At 42.1% G+C, this 23,503-nt stretch overlaps 1 protein-coding gene across 2 annotated transcripts in view; it reads left to right on the top strand.

Moving 5' to 3' along the window:
• CDH13 (cadherin 13) overlaps positions 1-23,503 on the top strand; it is a 1,009,733-nt gene that overhangs the window by 449,847 nt on the left and 536,383 nt on the right. For both annotated transcript variants that reach the window (XM_059999015.1, XM_059999016.1), the window contains one exon: positions 2,429-2,545. In XM_059999015.1, coding sequence (XP_059854998.1) covers positions 2,429-2,545 — 117 coding nt within the window. The remainder of the gene's footprint in view (positions 1-2,428; positions 2,546-23,503) is intronic.

Genomic DNA, 23,503 nt, shown 5'->3' on the forward strand with positions numbered 1-23,503 from the left:
TCTACATGGTTGGGGTTGGGTTATTTATTTATTTATTTGGTTGGTGTGTTGGTTGGTTGTTTTTTTTTTTATTTATTTTATTTATTTATTTTTGGCTATGTTGCGTCTCTGTTGCTGTGCAGACTTTCTCTAGTTGCAGCGAGCGGGGGCTACTCTTTGTTGCGGTCCACGGGCTTCTCATTGTGGTGGCTTCTCTTGTTGTGGAGCACGGGCTGTAGGCACACAGGCTTCAGTAGTTGTGGCGCACAGGCTTAGCTGCTCTGTGGCATGTGGGATCTTCCCGGACCAGGGCTCGAACCCATGTCTCTTGCATTGGCAGGCAGATTCTTAACCACTGTGCCACCAGGGAAGTCCCCAAGCAGTCTTTTATTTGGACTTATTCATTGAGGTTTTGGATATTATTCTTCTATGTTCAGTATAGTTTATATAAAGTAGAGGGCAGCCAATATGGTATTCTGTATTTTCCTACACATATTATCTTACATATTCTCTCAGCTAATTAGGTGAATTGCAGCAATTTATATAACCTCTAAGAGCTTAACATTTCTCATTGGTTAAGGACGGCTAGGATGTACTTGAGAAGTTTATTGCAAATATTAGCAAAGACACATGTAGGGTACATAGCACATGGCCCAACACGTGTTTAATAAATTGTTGTTATTATAATAGTTTGTGGTTGTGATTGTGGAAGCAGTCAAATGATGATCATAGTGGTTAGAACGTGGTCTTTACAACTGCCTTATTGGTGACCGCCTAAGAGTGTCTCCTGCTGATGGACCCAAATTTAACCTTCTCCTGCAATTGAACATTCAGGTGGTTTGCCATTTTTGCTCTTTATAAATAGTGTCTCACTAAACATCTTCCTGCTTTCAGTTTTTTCCTCCTTTGAATTTAGCATTTGGATGTATTCCTAGGAGTGAGATTACAGAGTGAAGGGATATGTACACTTGTAAGGTTCTTGAGAAATAAATGCTGCCTGATTACTTTCCACAAGAATAACATCAGTTTACAATCTGACCAAAATCAAGAGAAAGACTATATACATTTTCATAGCCTTCTCTGGTCTTGTTTCCTACTTGGCTTTTTTATATAGAGTTTCCTTTAAAATTATTATATATTGGGACTTCCCTGGTGGTCCAGTCGTTAAGACTCTGCGCTCCCAGTGCAGGGGGTCTGGGTTCGATCCCAGGTCAGGGAACTAAATCCCGCATGCTGCAGCTAAAGATGCCTCATGCCACAACTAAAGATCCCATGTGCCACAACTAAGACCCGCTGCAGCCAAATAAATAAGTAGATATTTTTTAAAATAATAAAAATAAAACTATCATGTACGTATAAAGCCATATCACTATCATATAACATATATACATGTACATGCATACACTTTTATGGAGCGTGGGTCAGTGATGGTGTTTAAATATAATTTGCCACGTGATTTTCATAGGAACTTATTGTCCAGAGTTTGAGATGCTTGCTTTTGGTGGTACCTCAGGTAATCTTAGTGTGTGGTATTGAATATGATTGGTTTATATATTGAAAATTATATCCCATTTTTAATTCTCTTTAAGTCCTCTGATTGGGTCAAGGAGAAAGTCTCAGCTCAGTGCTAACAACCCTTTAACACCCCTCTAGCCTTTTCTTATCTCCCTTTCAAAAAGAGGAAACTTTCCACCCACCTAAGTCCAGCTCAAATTTAATAACATCATTGATCTCATTGTTTATTTTTACGTTTTCGTACTTTTTATGAGAAGCCATACTGGTACTATATTTAAAATAATGACACAAAGTTTCCCTTTTTGCATCCATTTATTCAATTAAAAAGGTGAATTACAGATGAGACAGAAATTCTCACAGTGTTGTTCCAATGATTGCAGTTTGGGACATACTGCATGGGGAGTGAGTTCCAGGAGTGGACCCACTAATAATAGCAAACAGACTTTGACAGAACATTGACTAAGAGTCTCCATAATGCCTGACATTGTGGAACATTGTGTTTGGAATGCTGTGATTACCCCTCATCCCTATTCATTTGTGATTGTGAGGACCTTGCATTTGGCCGTGAGGAGAGTCACACTTGTACCCAGCGAGTTCTGTGGGTTAGTGACCAGCCAAGTAATCTCCTCACTTGACAGATTAAGAATGGGAACACACAAGCATGGAAGGATGTATAAATCAAGACTGACATTGTGAATAGAATGATTCAGAAGATGGGATTAAACAGCTTAATGATAGTCATTGTGAATCACAATGTCAGCTTTAGTATAATTCTAATGATGTACTTGCTAACGCTAATGAGGTTTGATAGAATAAAATTAACAATGTCCAAACAGCTGTATGCTTTCACAACAAAGGAGCCATATCTCAGAGCAGACTGATACATCTTCTCCGTGGGGGATTTTAGTCAATTGATTTGTTTTTTCTCTTTTAGGATATATTTAAATTTGAAAGAACTTCTCCTGTCCCAAGACAAAAGAGGTCCATTGTGGTATCTCCCATTTTAATTCCAGAGAATCAGAGACAACCTTTCCCAAGAGATGTTGGCAAGGTAAGTCAGACAAAGAAAACCGCTAAAGCATGCTTTTATTGTGAGATGCGCATACACGAGACAAGCTGACTCTGACTGGCTTGGCGACCAGCAGGAATTGGCCTCAGATCCTCTGTGGTAAGAGGCCAGATTTTTTTGCCAAGAAAAGAATGTCAAAGGTCATGAAAAAGGGAATTTACAAAAAACAAAAACAAAAAAACACAACAACACCTTTGTCATGATTCTGAGATCTACATGGTAGATAATGATGTAAGAGTTGTGACATGAGGATGTCTTTGGTTAAGCAATAGACTCACAGCTTTTGTAGATGATGCCCAGGCCGTCCGCCAGTTCAGTCCCCTTAGTATACCCGGATGATGATAGATCAAAGGAACTAAACCATACTAACCAGATCCAGAAAGCACTGTCACATGAATCAGAGAAACAACTTTTCCAGGAAGAAATAGTCACTGTTAAATAGGCAGAAATACTGATGTTGCCTGGTCAGCACACCCTCTCCCCATAGCAAAGCCGACATGGAGAATTGAATTTTCACCAGTTCATATTTTTCAATGATCTCGGGATTTGAGCAATGGTGGTTAGTTGAATGGATGATCTGAATGGCTGGTGCTATTGGATTGTTTATCTATTCATTGAATCAATAAGGAGCACCTGTTATATGCCAGACTGCAAGATTGAGATCGGTTTAGTGGAGGTGTGAACAAGCATCCAAGCCCCTATTGTTATAGAGCTTGTGTTCTAGTGGGGAGGTAGATTTTTTCAATGAGTAAATAAATGAGAAAACTGCAGAGGATAACAAATGCTGTGAGTAACAGACACGGGGTGATGTGAAGAAGAGTAAATGGCAGGACCAGGGTGAAGAGGGAGGAGGGAATCTCGGCACAAATGACCGGGAGCAGCTGGGTCGTGTCCCTGACGTTTGAGTGGGGGCGGGAAGAATGAGAAAGGGATAGCCAAGGGGAGGTCGGGAAAACCATAGACTTGGCAGCGGCAACTGCGTGTGCAAAAGCCTGGAGGTGCAAAAGAATGAGGTGGATTTGACTAGCAGAATGCCTGGTTGGCTGCAATGTAGTGAACAAGGAAAAGAGTGATAAGAGTTGAAGTCAGAGAAGTTGGCCTGTCATGTGGGTCTTGGAGACCATAGTGATGAATAGGATTTTCATCGTGCATGCAGCCAGAAACCACTGGAAAGTCTCCCAGGTGTGTTTGTGTGTGTCTGGACCTTTTGAAAGGTCCCTCTGGCTGCCTTGTAGGGAACGATCTGTGGGAGCAGAGTAGTAGGGAGGAGTGGACACACACAAACAGCCAAGAAGGAAGGTTTTATAGTGACCCGGGCAAGAGGTTAGTGTGACTTGGACTATTAGAAATCTATTTCTTTTGGAAATTAGAAACATTCATAATCTGATATCCTGATAATAACCATATTTATGATTTTAAACTATCACTGTACCAAAGATGCAAAATCTTGCCAGATTTCCAGGATATGATGCAAAGGGAAGCAGAGCTCTTCTGAGAGGACAGTGGTACAGCTGACGTGCCCTGGCCCTTTGGACAGCCCTCGCCTCTGTCATGGCCTTTGTGTAGGTTTCCCTGAAGCCAAGGATAGCACTCACCAAGGGGCCAGAGTCCTCAAGTCTGCAAGACTCTGCCCCCAGACAGTTTGAGGCACAAGCTGCACCCTTGTTCTGCAGGTCTCCTTCATGTACGCTTGGTGTTTTCAGCCCTCGCTGTGCATCAGAGTCACCTGGGGCAGTTAAAATACAGATGCCAGTCTCCACCCTCAGAAATTGACTCAGTTGGTCAGGGGGTGAAGACCAAGCACCAGCATTTTTAAGAGATCCCAGGTAATTCTGATGCACACTCAGGTTTAAGGAGGTCTGAGCTAAAATACTTTCTCCTCCCCTGCCTACCACTAAACTATAGTACTTTCAGTATCGGAATTTCAATTCTATTAATTAGTTTACAACAAGGGTGAATTATCACATCTCACTTGCCTGGAAATTTTGTTGTCCTGCCATAATTATTATGAGCACCACCTTTCCCCTTAAACTTGTCCAGCTTTGGACAGTAAGTTATGTGGTCATCCTAAAGCTTCCTCCAGCCCCATACATTTGTCCCCCCTCAGTATATTTAGAGAGTTTTCACAAGGCTCTTTCCTTAAGATACATAATGGATCAATAAGTATGCAGCTAACTAAGGACATTCTTCTGCATGGTTTCTTACTTGTTACAGCCTCAGAACACAATTTGTTTTTCAAGCTGAAGACTTCTGTCTCCTTAGCCCCTATGTACTGCCCACCTGGGTTCAGCCCTGGGTTTCAACCTGGGTTCTCTACAAACAACAGCTTTTCTAAGTGCAGTAGTGTCCTAACATCATAATGGTGTGAAAGCCTCCCAAACCTCCCGATGGCTTTTACAGAATAACTGCACTGCCTTGCAAGAATTCTGTGTTTGTCCATGCTTCTTAGGCCTTTGAAGGAACATATTTCCCTCTTTGTCTCTGCCTGTTTTTATTCATTCCTCTTATTCTTCTATTTATATCTTATATCATATCCTAATCAACTCTGCCTATAGCTGACAAGCAAGGCTCTGTCGAGCTGTGAGAAGATACAGGAGTCTTCACTGAGTGCTGGGGAGGCTGGGAGAAGGGAAAAGAGACCCAGGAGGCAGGGCTTTGGCCTCCACACGTCACCACTCCCATCCACCCAAACTCTACGAGTCAGGCAGCTCTAATCTTACAAATATTACATATCAGATTTCAGTGTAGAATGTCATTTGAAGAAGAGATTCTGTGGGCATAAAGACAGTTGTCTTACTTTGGGTTCCCTGAGACAAGAATTCAAATGTAGGTAATTTCTATACCAGTAATACTGGTAAGGGAGTGAAGGAGTGATGCAGGAAAGGGGAAGCAGCCAGTTGAGAGGCCTGTTTACCACTGTGGGTGACTGGATTGTAATCCCACAGAGAAAGGCTAGAAAATGGTGTAAGACACACTCTCAGGGTTATCCTGTCCACGGAGGAGGGAGCTGGGGTATTTATATACCATCCCTATCCGTCTGGTTGAGGGCTGCTCCCAGAAGTCTAAACTCCCCAGCACATCCATCATGCCCTGTGTTCTGTGCACCAGCACAATGGCCTTCTGAGGCTTGCGGGAGAGCCTTTAGGCATCATGGTGGCTAGTGTGCACTGAAAAGGTGAGGTGCAAGGGACTGGGACTGGGCACTGATGAATTCTGCTCTATCACTAAACTTGATATAAACACTGTTGCTTTGCAGGCCAGATTTTTTCTCTTTGTCTCATCTCCTGCTCCCAACTCGTTTCCTCAACTAACTTTCTTATGCCTCGTGCCTTTGAAGCCACTGCACTTGCCTCTCTCCAATAATAAGTACTTGTTTCATCCCAGGAGGGAAAACCTCTGAAATTTAACCCAATTCATATCAATTCATATCAATAATATCAATATGCAGCCTCTGCTATTTACAAGGCACTGTGCAAGGGGCTGCTGATTTAATGGCAAAGGAAACAGAGGCCTTGATCTCACAGGATTAGAGAAGAGTAGAAAAAATCATCACAAATTCTTTATTTGTCACAATAAAGTGTAAGCACTTTTCGTCTATTATGTTGAATTTTCATAATAACAACCCCACGAGGACCATCTTCCAAGGTGCCGAATGAGGGTAATGAGACTCAGAGGGATGGTGTAACCTGTCCGAAATCACACACTTAACTGCAGAGGCACGCTTTGTGCCACCTCTTTGAGATTTCACAGTCTGCACTCTTAACCAGTAGGCTCAGGGCTACGGAGTGCAACCTGAGAATTCTCTTGCATGGAGTGAAATGTCCTTGCTGAAAATTACTTTTTTAAAATATCATTAAAACTAAGTTTAATACCTTGAAATGTGCCAAGAAATAAGATGGTTAGAGGGGTGGATCAATGGATAGATATATGACAAAGCAAGTAGAGCAAAATGTTAATGATGGAATCTAGGTGATGAGCACAGTTGATCACTGTGAACTTCTTTCAACTTTCCTACGTGTTTGGAAATTTCATAATACAACGTTGGGAAAAATTAAGTTTAAGTATAAAATTATTATAAAAGGCAGAAGAGCTGGCATGTTGGCACGAAAGTACTTTGTCTTACAATTCAGGATGGTGAATGGAGACCAAGTATTTGTCTCTTTATTTTCTTTTTTGTCATATTTTATCACAATCTGAATTTCTTTAAAGAATGAAGACCCATATACTAGAGGGTAACGATATCAAAAGCAAGGTGCTGTGGCGATTTCGCCCCCGTGGGAGGTTTCTCACAGTTCAAGGCCATGCCACGTAGAATTGCATATTCACTAAAAAGCTACGCAGGCAGCTCTAGGTATTAGGCAAAGTTTTGACATACACATATTTTATCTATCTGCAAAATAATTAATTAGTTGGTAAGTAGCTAAATTATTAGAATTTGGGGGCTGGTTTTCCATCGTATCTCTCAGTGTTTCTGAAAAAAGGGTAGAACACCCAGCTGTGAACACATTTCCTCAAACCTGTGATTTCCTTCCCATTTTTGAATTCTAGACAGCAGGGAGGATCTGGGAGTATGTGCCCTGGAGAGAAATGTGTAGTTCCCAACATAACCTTTTTTTTTTTTCTTCCTCCCCCTTCAGTGTATGACTATTTCAAAGTTGGGCCATAAATAATTTCTCAGTTTTACCAATTTTCACTGATAAATATTTGATTGCGTCTATAGAGATTTTTGAGTTGATTGAGAGCAGGGGACTTGAAATCTGTGAGGCAGCAAGGAGGTCTTTTGGAGATGTATTTTATTCTGTTTTATATTAAGTTTGAAAGACAAGTCATTTATGAAGTGCTTGTTAGAGATTCTATTTTCATCACAAACCCTTTTCATCAAAACCAATGAAAGTACATTTTACTGAAATTCCTTTTTTTATATCCCCTATAAATTGGTAGAATGAGCCTTTAGAAGGACATATTTAACCCAGGATGGAAGAAATACGTAATGGGACCATGTACTCTTTGTAAAGGGAATCAATGTAGATCATTAGACCAAATCATGAAAACCACTCAACCAGGACTCTGCTTTGATTGTGTCATGAATGTAAGTCACACCTGAGGACAATGTATGGCAGGTCCTAAATATTTCTCAGGGTTCTGGATGTATACCGTGGTTAGAGGTCTCCCCACATCCAGGAACTCTGTATCTCCCCTTTACTCCCACCTATGCAAACAGGTGCTAAGGAGTCTTATGGCCTTGGGATTAAATTTGTTTTACTCCATTTACTAGTCCTTTGCAACACTTTGCGAACCCATGGGTGCCAAGCTGCATCCCCAGAAGCTGGACCAGAAAGCTGATACTAAATGCATCCCCATCGAGCACTACTCCATCTCACCTTTCTACTGATATGTAGACTTAGGGTACCTTGCTCCATTCTGTTGCCTGATTTATTTTATATAATCATCATCAGCCTTTTCAAATCCATTTTTTCACATCTTTTATTCAAGTCTAACTACATGTCTCTTCTCAAAAATTTATATGTTTCATTTCCCCATTTTCAAACAAGTAGCAGTTTTATTCAGTGACTAAAAGTTACCATTGGTTGTTGTATAGGAGAGAAATTTGAATATAGGTGATCTAAGATGTCCAGAAGCTTAGTGCTCAAAATTTTCTTGCTGAGATGACCAGCAGAATGTATTTCTACATTCAGCAACCCTAGTTGTACATATGCATTTCATATTTCCATGACTTTGAACTCTTCCCTCTTTCTGGGACACGCCCTCTTCATCCCCACTCCATAGGGCCACTCCATTTACATTCTAAGGTTGTACATCCAATGGCACATTTGCATCGCTGAAGAAAGTTCCACGTCTACTCTGTCCAGCATGGCAGCCTCTAACCGCGTGTGGCTGTTGAGCTCTTGAAATGTAGCGAGTGTGACTGAGGAACTGGATTTTTGCACTTTATTAAATTTTAACTGATTTTAATTTAAACTTAAAAACTACTGCTTGATCCAGTTACTGGAACAACTTGCATGTGAATCTGACTTTTCAACTGTAAATTTTTTTTAATTGAAGTATAGTTGATTTACAATATAGTTAGTTTCAGGGGAACAGCCAAGTGATTCAGTTATACATCTATATATATTTTTCAGATTATTTTCCATTATAGGTTATTACAAGATATTGAATCTATCTTGTAAATTTTAATCTAAATACAGATTAAATATTTTTGTTGAAAATATAATGTCCAAATTGAGATGTAACTTAGGATTTTAATGGAATGTATCTCATTAATAATCCTCATGTAGATGTCATGTTGCAATAAAATTATTTTGGATATATTGCAATGATTAAAATTAACCTCATGTTTTTTTGTTTTTTTGTTTTTTTTAACTTTTTTTAATGTAGCTACCAGAAAATTTTAACTTAGCTATATGGCTCGTGTTAGATTTCTATTGGGCAATGCTGGGCTATATTTAAGCCTATATTTAAAAAAAATTTTATTTTATATTGGAGCATAGTTGATTAACAATGTGTTAGTTTCAGGTGTATAGCAAAGTGATTCAGTTATACATATACATGTATCTATTCTTTTTCAAATCTTTTCCCATTGAAGTTACTACAAAATATTGAGCAGCGTTCCCTGTGCCGTACAGTAGGTTCTTGTTGGTTATCTGTTTTAAATACAGCAGTTGGTCTCCTCCATGGAATTTTTGTTTGATCTCCTTTACACATTTGTTTATACCTCTTAGATGACACAACATATTTTGAGCAGCAATATAGTTTCTTTTGTATTTTTCTTCCCATTAACTGTAATTTACGAAGGGTAGTGAGTGATCCAGTACAGTGCCTAACACAGAGTAGGGACTTAAATATTCTTTGACTTGAATTCTAACCAAGTCTATGGCTGGTTGGCTAAGGTATTCACCAGTTACTAATTTAAGTGACCATAGCTGGTTTGTTGTTAAAAAGGAATTAACAGACCATGATATGATCAGTCTGGATGTTTCCAGCAAATTTTAATTTTCCACAGTGGCAGTGAGGCTACCAGATAAATTGCTTGGCAGTCAACCATTATGTCAGGTCATATAAGCATCCTTAGCAGATCGTGATAGATTTGATGCTGATGGATTGTGTGTGTGTGTGTGTGTGTGTGTGTGTGTGTGTGTGTGTGTGTGTAAAGGGGGAGGGGGGAGGGAGAGAGAGATGGGGGGGTTAAAAGGGAGGAGGGGAGAGAGAGAAAAAATAAAAAGAGGCAGAAAGAGTGAGAAAAGACAGTGACTCTATGCATTTGCTTATACATGCAATGACATTTTAAATCTACTCAAATAAAAAACTCAAAACTTCTATTCACAACTGAGCAAAGTTAATTCTAACTTATTTTGACTAAGTCTAATGAAAGCTTATATTCACCATTAGCAAGTGTTGCCCTCTTTCTGCAAAGTTTAATTAATGATAAAACATAATTGAGTTGTTTTGGTTCTTTGCCAAATACATATATATGCAAAAATGCCCTCCATGATATACATCCAGCAAATAAAGGCATCTTAGCCTATAGAGGAAGCAATATTTTTAGCCCTGAGTTTATCACCCTGCAGTTCTCAATGTGAAAGTTTCCTAGGGCTTTATTGTTTTGTACTTTTGACCTCAGACCGAATTTATGTTTAATTATTTGAGAACGTTAAAGGATCTGGCATTTCAGCTTGAGTTAGCACCCTAGAAGTGGGAGAATTGAGGAATTTTCAAATTCAACTAAGTCTTCCGCATCAAATGAGTATCAGGATCTAAGCCAAACATGGCTCTCGTTGTTGTGCTGTGCAGGTCTTATAACAACCCTATAAGGTACTACACCCATTTCTCAGGTGGGGAAGTCGAAATTGAGAGAAGTTAAGTAACTTGCCCAAGGTAACACAGGTAAAAGAGTGGCAGTACTGAACCCTAGGACTCTTCAATGATTTCTGCACCGTAACATACGCGAATGTTTAGTTTCCGTGGGTCTTTGCTGTTTGCATAGCACGCTCACATGCAGAAACCACACGTACCCTCAGCAACCAATCTTATGTCCCTGTTGTACCATTGAGGAAACTGAGGCCAAGCACCGTGCAAGACTTGTAGTCTACTTGTGGTACAGACTGCGTCATGTAAGTTGAGTTCCTGCAGCGTTGCCATCTGCCATGTACTAGGGTTCTGGATGGATTTCAAAATAGCACATGGCATGGGTTAAGGAATAGGCTGTTTGGAGGCAGAGGAAAGGACACATACGAGCCAGGGGTCAGCCAAAGATGAGAAGCACTGCTCCCCATTCCCCAGCATCCTGCAGAGAGAGGTGCTAGGGCCTGTGCAGACAGCTGAGCACACTGGATAGGTTTGCCAGAGAACACACTCTGCTCCCATGGTTCTCCCTTCTTAGCTGGCCAGTGGACAGGTAATCAGACTTCTGAGGGTATCTGGCAGCCTGAGTGCAGGTACCCAGGTTTATAGGAGTCATCCGAGATTCCAGATGTCCAAAGCCACATGCCTGGGCAGTGGTATACTAGTAAACTGGCTCCTGGGGACAAGGGGAGCCCTGATTTGTAGTGTTTGATGCTCTCTCTGGTGTAAATACCTCCGCAGTGGCAAATTACAAGCTGCCAACTTGCAAAATTGTTGAATATTTAACACTTGGCTTTCACAAAGCAGTAGGAGCTGGCTCCAGCATACCAGTGACCTTGGGCCCGTAGAATGTGACCCTGGATAGGGTCAGGATACACTGACCCCATGTGGAGTAGTGCTCGAGTGGAACCTCCAGTTGGGGAAGTGGCTTACCCAATTAGCCACCCATCCCAGGCTTTAGCTTGTTGCTTGTCCAGAGTGGTCACCAGGGTCGTTTCTGGACAGCTTTGCTCCTTGAAGTGCACGGAGTAACTTGTGTAAGGTCCCACAGCCAGTGCAGAGTAGACGCAGACATTGAGCCTGTGCTCTTTGAGCTCTTCCACGCCTCTCCTCTGCACAAAAATTCCCTGAGTCAGTTTCCCGAGGCTGACAAATTCTGTGACAGTTGTCCCAATTCTACCTGGAAAATGAGAAAGGTAGAGATAAAATTCTCTGTGAAGTGTGGAGAAATGAGGGTTAACCGCACAAATGTTTATTTGATGTGTGTGTTTGCACACTGAGTCGAGGCCAGAGGTCATGTCTTAGCTTAAAGAGTAGACCACGTGTTGACAAGCAGAAAACGGCTCTCTTTGCTGTAAAGAAAGCTACTTTCTCCCTTCAGACCACATGTTTTTTGTCAGTATCTCTGCTGACAGCCCTGTTCAAAGGGAGCCACAAGGAACAGAGTGAAAGCAGAAAAGGCCAACTTTGGTGTAATTTAGAGATATCACTGCTCGTTTTTCTCAGCCCTAAGACTACAGCTGACTCAGTCAACAAGGGCTGAGAAGGAGCAGGGCCTGGGGTGCCATGGGGAATGGATTGGACCTTTTGTGGTCAGACCTCCAGTTCCAACTGGGCAGAAGATTGAGGCAGAAATGGATGGAGACAGAAACAGGACAATAGATGGTTTTCTGCAGAGGGCGAGGGATGAGTGAAAAACCCACATTTATTTCCTTTGCTAGCTTGAAACTCACCCTCACTTCCAAATGGAGTTACAGGGGAGAGACTTCACTGTGGAGCTGGGTCCCTGGGCACAGTGCCTTCCAGGCACCTGGGCTTGGCCTGCCTCTGTAAGCAGCAGTGGGGGAGCTGGTGGATACAAGACCCTTTGTTGCAAGTTTAAACATTCCCATCTGTGGGTGTTCCCTCTTGTCTTGGGTGATTTGGATCATGACATGAAGAAAAGCCTCAGTTAAGGCCTCTTGGGCAGGGAGATATTCTTCCTATACTGAAAAATTGGGCCTCACTGATTCATTCATTCATTCACTTATTCATTCATTCAGAAATATTTATCAAACAACTATGTGCCTGGCATTGCACTGGCTACTGCCCATAGATTTCCCCCTCAAAGAACATCCATTCCAGGGGAGACACAGACCTGTAAACAGGCAGATAAGCACCGTGATAGAGAGCTGTGGAGCGTGGAGATGTTAAGAAGACAGAAGGAGTAATTCCCAAGAGGATTCCTGACTGTTGTGTACCAGTAGGCAAGGAGGTGGAAAGAAAGAGAGTCTTCCAGGCAGTGGGAAAAGCATGATCCAATGTCTAGAGGCAAGAGAGAGGCTGGTGTGTCTGGAGAGCTTAGAATAACTGAATATGGCTGTGAGGCAAGGACAACTATTCTGGGAATAGCTAGGGAAGCTAGGACCCATGCATGACCCAATCCTGTGACTCAGAAAAATGGAATGAGACAGAAGTTGTCCTTGCCTCACAGCAACTCCGTAGCATCCTGAGGACAGCCACCTGGATGTTGGGTATAGCTGTGGGTCGGTAGACCTTTTGTGAAAGTAAAGCAACTATTTTGTCCCCCTCAACAAAGTTTCAACTTGAGTGAGGCTGCTGTGCTGCCCTTCTTTGAAATAAGAGATCAGCTCTCCCAGAGGAAACAGATGTACCTGCATGTTACATAGAGGTGGACATGCAGACTGGAAGGAAGAGCTTTCTTTCAGCGAATGGATTCATTTTGCACCAGCAACAGGCTTGAGGAAACAGCAGGTCCTCAGAAATCCCTTCCCTGTGTCTTCCCCAGTTTGAACACAAATCCTACCTGATCCATGCCTAGGGATTTTAGTTTAGTCCCTCTTTGCCACGGATTTAAAATCTTTTCTTTTTTTTCCTGGCAGCTCAGAAATGCATAACAACTGTGTTCACTGTTGGCCTTCTAGCCTCAGGTTCATTCCAAATACATTTCTTAGTAATTTCTTCTTCGAATGCTGATGTTTGGCCGTGCATTAATATACACAATTCACAGGCTCTGTGTTGCTCAATGCTTAGGTTATTTATTTGACAACTTGAAATTCCTTACAAGTGGTGCTTTCATTTTGTTCCTTGCGTCTGGAAATCATTCCTATCGTACCATAGAATAAATCTGTCTTATCCATTTTTTAGTAACTTTTTCCCCTTATTATAAGAATAATAGATGTTTGTGTAACAACTTTAAAGAAAAAAACACTTATTTAACAGTAGAAAAATCTCCCCAGTTGCCCTACTTGAGAAAACCACTGTTGACATCCCAGGACAGTGCCTCTCAGTCTTTGAAGTACATACAGATTTGTGAAAACACAGATTCCTGGCCTCATCCCCAAAGTTTGGTCTCCGTAAGTCTGGAGTAGTGCCTGAGAGTCCCCGTTCTAAGCAGCACCTGGGTTCTGCTGACCCTCCCGGTTCTGGGGCCTACACTTGGGGAAGCTGTATCCTAAACATACACTATCCACACATGACCATCTGGTACTCAGTGATTTTTTTAAACCACCGGTGTCTCAGAAACATCTTTCAGTCCTCAGATGTCTTTCTTCAGCGTCATGTGGAAAGGCTGTGTGGTATGGCATGCTACTGGTCAGCCATCCTTGAGTTCCAGGGGTTCTTAATGTGGGCTCTACAGGCCTCGAAGGGGTCCATGGATAGATCAGTTCCCTTTGTAATCCAATTTTTTAAATTTTTTGCTCCTAGAATATTTTTCTGAGAAGGATGCCACATGATTTACCAACTGCCAGAGGAGTCCATGACACAAAAATGGTTAAAAACCTCTTATGCTATCCCCAATGGATGGCATTCAGTTGTTTCCCTCCACTAGCTCCCAGCTGTAAATCATATTGCTGTGACCATCACTATTTATAAATCTTTGCCTGAATATATATGTATTAGGCATATAGTTGTGTATATATGTGTATACATATATTATATATATTAACAATGGTTACCTTACATGAAACTTCAAACTGTACACAAACAGTCAAAGCTGGTCTAACAGCATATTTCAGGAAAACAGTAAGTTGACCCTCTCCTACATGGGATAGGCTTAAGTCCACTGTGTCCCTGTTCTAGTAAGTTTTTTGTCCATTTCTACTTCAGCTCTGCTTCCTTCTGGCACCACCAGCTTCCCCTCCCCACCCATCCCACAACCCCTAGGTCTAGAACATCTTTCTTCTTATGCTGTGCAGCTGTCATCTGGGGCAATATATCCTCAGCCCTGTTGAGGATTAAAAAATACAGCTAATTGGATATATGCATTCCATACATTCTTGGGAATGTGAAAGAACACTCCTGAAGCCTCTAGTTCCACCTGTGGTTCCTCCAACATTACAAACGGCCTCATTTGTGTTGTCTCCTTTCTACCTGAGCAGGGCACTGTTTCTTGGGGTCCTAAACTTTTGACACCAAGTCAAAGAATTTTCTAACTAAGTCTCTTTTTTTCTTTGCTAATCAAGATATCATTAAGAAATATCAGACATTAGTTGAGAAACCCTGGTTTCTCAATACTCTGCTGGGGAGAATTCCTTCATCCATCTGAGCTGCTCTTCCTTAGGTGGACATGGTAGTAATACTAATACTGATACTAATACTAATAGATTCATCTATGGTTAAGCTCCATGGACACAACTTGGTTACTGCTTCTTTGTACTAAAGTATCCTACCTCTTCCTGATGTTCGACAGTGGTGGCATCCAAGTGTGATCTTCTCTTCTCAGTTGGGACCCTGAAAGCCTACCTTCTTCTCTTGTCTCTTAGAAGTATTTCTATGTAGCCATCATGCAAAAATTCTTAAGACATTAATATGATAAAAAATGACTGAAGAATACCTCATGATTTTGTTTCTTCTGTTTCTGTCTCCTGGGAGTGGAATGACCCAAGGCTTATAGCACCAAGGACCCCTAGCAGCACATGTTCCCCAGATAAAGGAAGACTTGCTACATGGTAAATGACCAAGAGTCCTGGCCCACTCGTGTACGATTGTTGAATAGACATTTTGCACTGTTCAATGGACCACTGAGTATGTGAAGTGTTCCCTCGTCCCCTTCCTAAGTCAGAGGAGTCCTCCTAGAAGCTCTTGCTGCTCTTTGGTTGTGTTTATATTTATTGATATTTTAATTATATCCCTTTCTCAAGTCAGAGGGATCACAGAATATTAGAGCTGGGAGGAACCCTGGAGATGTCCTGGTCCAAACACCTCACTTAAAAGATAAGACGGGGGCTTCCCTGGTGGCGCAGTGGTTGAGAGTCCACCTGCCGATGCAGGGGACGCGGGTTCGTGCCCTGGTCCGGGAAGATCCCACATGCTGCGGAGCGGCTGGGCCCGTGAGCCATGGCAGCTGAGCCTGTGTGTCCGGAGCCTGTGCTCCACAACGGGAGAGGCCACAAACAGTGAGAGGCCCACGTACCGCAAAACAAAAACAAAAAAAAAAACAAAAAAAAGTGAACCACTCGGATGCCAATATATTTTTGTAATGTTTCATACAGTAGTTCCCTGTCTTAAGCAAACTGAGGTTAACATACTCATTTTTATTACTGGAAGGGTGGCATTTATCATCATGGCTATCCAAACCATGGGAATAGCCATGGGCAATTCTGGGAATAGCTAGGGAAGCTAGGATCCATGCATGGGAAGCTAGGATCATGCATGACCCAGTCCTGTGACTCAGAAAAATGGAATGAGACACACTCGCATTTGGTTTCTGTTCTGTTGGTGACTAGCTGCTTGACTCTTGGACAGTGACTTAAACCATCTGAGTTCTGTTTCTTATATGAGACAAGGCTGGTAGCACCTTCCATCCACGTTTGGGGAAGGATAAAATGAAATCACCTGTTTGATCATGGTAAGCATACGGCAAGTGCTTGGCCAGCACGTCCCTCCTTTCTTTGTCTCCCTTCCTGGCCAAAATCAGCCTATAGAGGTGTTGAGTCGCTGTGAAGATTTCTTCGATGAGGAAGTGAGATAGGCGTTTACTTATTTGGATGTTGAAGGTGTCTTTTTTTTCCTATAGTTGATACCTTTCTGACGAGTCCAAGTTACCATATAAGTGAACATGATTTAATCAACATGATACTTTATTTATAAATGATGCTAACTTGATTAAGCCTTGTCCAGGCAGAATATTTTTAAAAATTAAGGCAGTAGTGTAGTCCACCTGTCTGCCATTTTCTGTGTTGTAGTTGAGGAGACGGGGACATATGATCAGCAATAAATGCCAATGTAGGCACCCTGAGATCTTGGCCTGGAGCATCATAGACGCATCATAATTTTTTGACTGAATAAATATCTATTTCCTGCAGTTGTTACATCACTTATACTGTACCTAGATCCTGCCAGAGGAAAAATAAAAGGCAAAAAGAGAGACACCCAGACCATCAATTTGTCTGTCTTTTCCCTGCTCAGGCTAGATTTCCCGAAAACATCACACAAGATTCCAGCTGTCAGAATGAGTTCGTTACCTGTGAGCCGAAGCCTCCAGCCACCCAGGTGTCTGTTTCAAGAGCAGCATCCTCTTTTGCAAAATGTTGGCAGAAACGGCCTTCTCTCCTGATAAACAGCAGCTACAGAGCCTGCTGCTCCTGGGCCACGCAGGGTAGGTCAGTGGAGAACAGTGCAGCATGATTCCACTCCACTTTGGCATCACGAGGTTTGCAGTACAGATGGCCCGGCTGCCAACGGAGTTGCCATGGATGGTGCTCCTTGCCCTTGCTGATATAAGCACGGGGTATTATATTCAATTTTTGGTCTCCGTCCATATGCTGCTCCTCTAGTTTATTTGTCCGCATGAAGGGAGATGGAGCACAAAGCAGTAGGACATCCAATTCTGCTTTAATTACAGTGATAAGCTGTTTGTCGGGGTGCCACAAGCTGCAGTGCTGCTTCGTTCCCTGACAAACTCAGAGCAAGGTTGACGCCGACCCCACTGTGGGCCACCGATCGCTGGTCTCAGCAGCGACAGCATCTGGTTTGATATTTACTGTTTGAAACCCAACAGTTATGACTCCGCCATGCCAAGCTTCCTGAAAAGGAGAGAGTCACTATCAGAGAGGGTATGTCATTTTGAAGACAGAGGCTTTCGAACGGAGTCACAGGTGCCGGGAACATTCCTGGCATGTCACGGGCGATGTTGTCATTATGAGCAGCAACAATGCGGTCATTATTTCTGAGCTGGTTTAATTGTTCAACAGACACCAAAGGCCGTGTCAACGCAGTTCAGCAAATGGAAATAAACATACCTTCATTCAGGGTCCTGTTGCCTTGCTGCTTTGCACTAGTTTTGTTTTTTTCCTGAAGAATTGATTACGGATTGAAAGAATTATTCCAGATCTCTGATTCACTTTAGACATCGTGCTCTCACTTATTTATTTATTCATTCATTCAATATTTATTGAGTAGTTATTATGCTAGATCTTAGCAACACAGCAGCTGACAGACTGACTTGTGCTCTGCCCTCAAGGCTATTGCTCACATTTCACGGCAGAAGGCCCCACTTTTCGACAGAGTGATCAGAGAAGGTTCCTCAAAGGACATGAAATTGAAACTGAGACTTGAAGGATGATAAAAGCCATATTTGTAGCCAATAAAAGAATGTTCTAGGTTGAGGGACAGCATCTGCTGAGGCCCCTATGGTTGTATAAGAGTGTGTAATAGGAAGCTCACCCACTGTGTCTCATGCAATGTAGGGGTTTGTTTATCTCACAGAGCAAGAAGCTTAAATGTGGGCAAAGGCTTTACCTGTGCAGCTATGTCAGAGCCAGCAGTTCTTTTAGTCTTTCCCTCTGGGTCACAAGATGACTACAGAAGCTCAGCATATCCAACATATCCAAGGTCAAGTCAGGAGTGAGGAGAAGGTTATCAGACAACAATTTGTGTCACTTTTTTTAATAGGGAGAAAAGCAAATGTTTTTCCAGAAACTTCCAGTAGATATCTGCTTATATCTCATTGACCAGAATGGTGTTCCATGGGTATCTTGAGTTGCAGGGGCAACTGGAAAAGCAAGAATTAGCTGGGAATACTGGCAATCCACACAAAATTGGGATCTGGTCATCAAAGAAGAAAGGAGGACATGGATATTTTTTTAAAGTGTTACGTTCAGAGTATTAAAGATCAGACCAATAAGGCTGAACACCAGTGATGGAGAGGTGGGATGTTTGAGGCATGGGTAGGAATCACGTTCTACAGAGCCATGGTAAGGCATTACTACCTACATTCAGTCACGTGTTGAAATCTGCTTGTTCCACCTTCTAAATGTTCCTCACATCTTCCTGCCTCCCTCCACCCTTCTCTCCGAAGGTCCCAGTTTAAGATATGGTCTTGTCTTCCTGAGACTTGTGGTCGTTTTCTAACTTGGCTCATTTGCCTCCGTTTCCTGCCTGCTCCAATCCATTTACTGTCAGTGGCCTTTAAAAAGGAAATCTATTAGGTAAACTATGAACTTGGGGTGATAGATGCATCAGTGCAGTCTCATCAGTTGTACCAGATGTTCCACTCTAGTAGGGGATGTTGATGATGGAAGGGGCTATCCACGTCTGGGGGATGGGGGTGAGTATGTGGGAAATCTCTCTACGTTTGCTTAATTTTGCTGTGATGAACCTAAAACTGCTCTGAAAAATAAAGTCTAATAAAAAAGTAAATCTGCTTAAAATTCCTTGTGGCTCCCTACTACTGAAGTTCTAAGCTCCTCCGTGTGAACTGCAAGTCATTTTTGACCTGGCCCCTTGTACTGCAGCCTCATTCCCTATCACTTCCTCCTTCCACAATTTGTCACAGCCTTCCTGGGTTATGTTCTAGAAATACTCAGCATGAATATTTTTCCCTCCCTCAAGTACTTTTCTTTTGGTAAATTCCAGTTAGAGCAAGTGTGCTCTCCTCTGAGCTTGAGTTGACTTGCTCATGGAGAGGGAGCTTCCTTCCCGTCTCCCCTCGTGCTCCTCCCTGGTATGGTACACATCCCAGTAGAGGGCTTCTGTCTGTTCACCTGGTGTCTCCTTCCCGCTAGTGTCTGAGGTCATGGGGAGATGCAACCTCGCCTGACTCATCTTGGTTCTCTGGGCCTAAGCCCAGCACCTGTGCACCAACATAAGCCATAACTATGGGGCCAGTGGAATTGATAAGAAGGTCAGGACTCAGTAGGCTCTGGTTACTCTTTGCAGCATTACTGTGTCAGGGACCAGAGGGATGGCTGTAGGCACAGGGGCTGAGAGAACATGGGCAGCAGCGTATGGACTCAGTCCTTTGTGATTGGCTGGCAGAACTAGGAGAGCTGTAGGAGCAATGGATAAGATAGTGGACTGTGGAGCAGGACTGCCTTGCTTCAATCCCACCCCTGCCATTTGCCAGCCAGGTGACTCTGGTCCAGATAATTGATGTCTCTGTGCCTCAGTTTCTACGTCTGCACAGTGGAGGTGATAACAGTACCTGCCTATTAGCATTTCCCTGAGGATTAAATAAGACAATCATTGAGAGAATTCTGGCATATGGTAAATTCTCAAACCATATTAGCTATTGTTGTAGAGTGTTACTATTACTGTGATACAGTTAATATCTTCAGACTTAGAACTTACAGCAGGTAGTGTGAATGTCACTTTGGAAGACCCCGAGATAGATTTCCCCTTATACCATTAATATTTATCCTCAGAGACACTATTTTGCTTATTCAAAAATACTTACTCTTTTTTTAAAAGGCCGTTTTCAGGTCCTTTTTATACAATAAAGAGTTCTATTCCAGTCCTAACAATAATGTCCTAAAGAAAATCTTAGTATACTCATCTTAAATTAAGGTAATTGAAAACCACTGTTGAAAAGTGAAGCCCAGATGTATCAGAAAATTAATTCAATTATAAATAACAAGAATTGACTGTATTTGAAGGTGCATGAAGTATAGAATCATAGTTAAAACATTTAAGGAGTATGTCCTTATCTTGTTACTATGGCTACAGGTTACTCCAAGATACAGTGGTTCTGTGGTAACAATGGAATTACATTATTTCCTGTCCATATTGAAATATTCAGCAACTAATTTCCTGTAGCTTCATAATAAATCATGTTAATGACCTCAGAGGTGGAAACCACAGTGGTGAGATTGTCTCCACGCTTTAAGGTTATTCCATTAAACAAAGCAGAGAAAACACGTTTATACTCATTTGACCAGGAAGTACAGGGAAGCTCTTAATAAGAGATGGCAATGACATTTCATGGGGAGGTGCTAACTTTAACTCACGTGTTCAGTATTACTTATTCATTGGGTCCATGATGGGATCGCCACTGTGAGAAAATTAGTTTCATACAGGCAAAGACTGAGAAGGGACTCAATTCCACAAATAGTTCATGGAGACCTATTATGTGCTGGGAACCTATCAGGTAGAACCTACCCCATACTCTATTCTTTATCTGTTAAAATTTTTGTAGTAATTTTTGTGTACCACCAAAATATTCAGAACGGTAGGAATAATGAAAAAAGCAAGCGTAAATGAGGTCTAAAATCCCTATCGTCAGAATCAGTTACTCCAAAGTCTTCATGAAGTCCTGCAGATGGCAAATGATTAAAAGCATCATTACGGTGGAGCTGGCTCATGCCAGCTTGCAGCAGCTGATACGCATCTTTCCCCAACTCTGTTCACTTCAGCAGGTTGAATTCAGCCGTGAGGGGAGTACTTATACGATGGAAATGGATCAAAGGCCTAAATGAAAAGTGCAAAACTATAAAACATAGGAGAAAATCTAGAGGACCTTGGGTTTGGTAATGAGTTTTTAGATAGGACACCAAATATCATGATACAAGAAGAAAAAAGCTAATAATTGGGCTTTATTAAACCTTCTGCTCTGCGTAAGACACTGTTAAGTGACTGAAGAGAAGTCACAGTCTAAGAGCAAATATTTGTAAAAACACATATCTGATAAAGGAATTGTCTCCAAAACACATAAAGAATCCTTTTTTTAAAATAAATTTATTTATTTTTGACTGCATTGGGTCTTCGTTACTGCGATTGGGCTTTTCTCTAGTTGCGGCGAGCGGGGGCTACTCTGCGTTGCAGTGCGTGGGCTTCTCATTTCGGTGGCTTCTCTTGTTGCAGAGCATGGGCTCTAGGCAGACGGGCTTCAGTACTTGTGGCACGTGGGCTCAGTAGTTGTGGCCTGCGGGCTCAGTACTTGTGGCGCACGGGTTAGTTGCTCTGCAGCATGTGGGATCTTCCTGGACCAGGGCTCAAACCCGTGTCTCCTGCATTGGCAGGCGGATTCTTAACCATTGTGCCATCAGGGAAGCCCAAAACACATAAAGAATTCATAAAACTCAACAAGAAAACAAAAAACTCAATTCAGTCATGGGCAAAAGATTTGAAAACTTACTTCAAGAAAAAAGACATATGGCTAGGAAATAATCATATGAAAAGATGTGCAACATCATTTATCACTAAGGAAATGCAAATTAAAACAAGATGACACTACATACCTATTAGAATGGTGAAAAGAAAAACAACAACAAAAACAATACCAATTGCCGGCAAAGATGCAGAGCAAACAGGAGCTCTCATTCACTGCTGGTGGGAATGCAAACTAGTACAGCCACTTTGGAAGACAGTTTGGTAGTTTCTTATAAAGCGAAACATAATCTTACCATGTAACCCAGCAATTGCACTTCGAAGTATTTACCCAACTGATTTGAAAACTTATGTCCACACAAACCCCTACACATGAATGTTTACAGCAGCTTTATTCAAACCTTGTTTAAAAACCAGAAGCAGACTTCCTGGTGGCACAGTGGTTAAGAATCTGCCTGCCAATGCAGGGGACATGGGTTGGAGCCCTGATCCAGGAAGATCCCATATGCCGAGAAGCAACTATGCCCATGCACCACAACTACTGAGCCTGCGCTCTAGAGCCCGCAAGCCACAACTACTGATTTCACCTGACACAACTATTGAAGCCAGCGTGCCTAGAGCCTGCGCTCTGCAACAAGAGAAGCCACGACAATGAGAAGCCTGCACACTGCAATGAAGAGTAGCCCCCACTCACTGCAGCTAGAGAAAGCCCGTGCAGCCAAAAATTAACGAATTAATTAATTTTGAAAAATGGAGCTATCTTGTATTCAGTGTCTAAAAAAAAATAAAACCCCAGAAGCAACCAAGATGTCATTCAGTAGGTGAGGGAATAAACAAACTGTGGTACATCTGTTTGATGGAATGCATTTAAGCCATGCAAGGGCATGAATGAGTTTAAAATGCATATTTCTAAATGAAAGACACCAGTCTGAAAAGGCTATACACTGAATGATTCCACTTATATGACATTCTGGAAAAGGGGAAACTACTGAGGCGGTAAGATCAGTGATGGCCAGAGGCTTGGGAGATGGGAGGGTAAGGTTGAGTAGATGAAGCACAGCAGATTTTTTTAGGATGGAAGAACTGTATGTTACCATATGATTCTGAATGATACTGCAACAGTGGAAACATAACACTGACTCTGTCAAAACCCTTAGAACTTGACGTAGGATCCCAGCATGGAATGCAGGAGGAGGCAAAACAATCAAACTTTTACAAGCGCATGAAACAACCTCACAGAGGGAGTGGGGAAGAAACGGATGACCTAAATAACTTTGGAAATGAGTGGAATCCCTCAGACTATAAGGAAATGAAACTGTACAGAGCACTGTACTCTAATTAAGAAAGTTCTTTCCCATGAGGGTACAGGTTAACAATTCTGAAACCATTACACATATATACTGGAACTGAACAATTCAGCACATCGGTGGAGACAGTGGGAGTCAGGTTTCTCACAGCTGGAGTGGCAGTGGTTTACAGATAAGCAAGGGAAGGAGGCTAGAATGACCCACCTGGTAAAGGAATAGTGCTGGAGGCCAGTACAAACCATGCTTGGTCTAATGCTCTACTGTTGCTGTCTTGAAATTCTTAATAACTTTTTATCAAGGGCCCCTGCATGCTCATTTTGTGCTGGGCCCCCACCAGTTGTATAGCCAATTCTGTATTTAACAACCATGCTCTAAATGTTGATGTTTCCGTGGGTTCCGGGTGTGGCTCCCTTTTTCCTTACATTCTACCCTCTCTTTGGTCACC

The sequence above is a fragment of the Delphinus delphis genome, chromosome 20, assembly GCF_949987515.2.
Source record: "Delphinus delphis chromosome 20, mDelDel1.2, whole genome shotgun sequence".
Taxonomy (NCBI): Eukaryota; Metazoa; Chordata; class Mammalia; order Artiodactyla; family Delphinidae; genus Delphinus; species Delphinus delphis.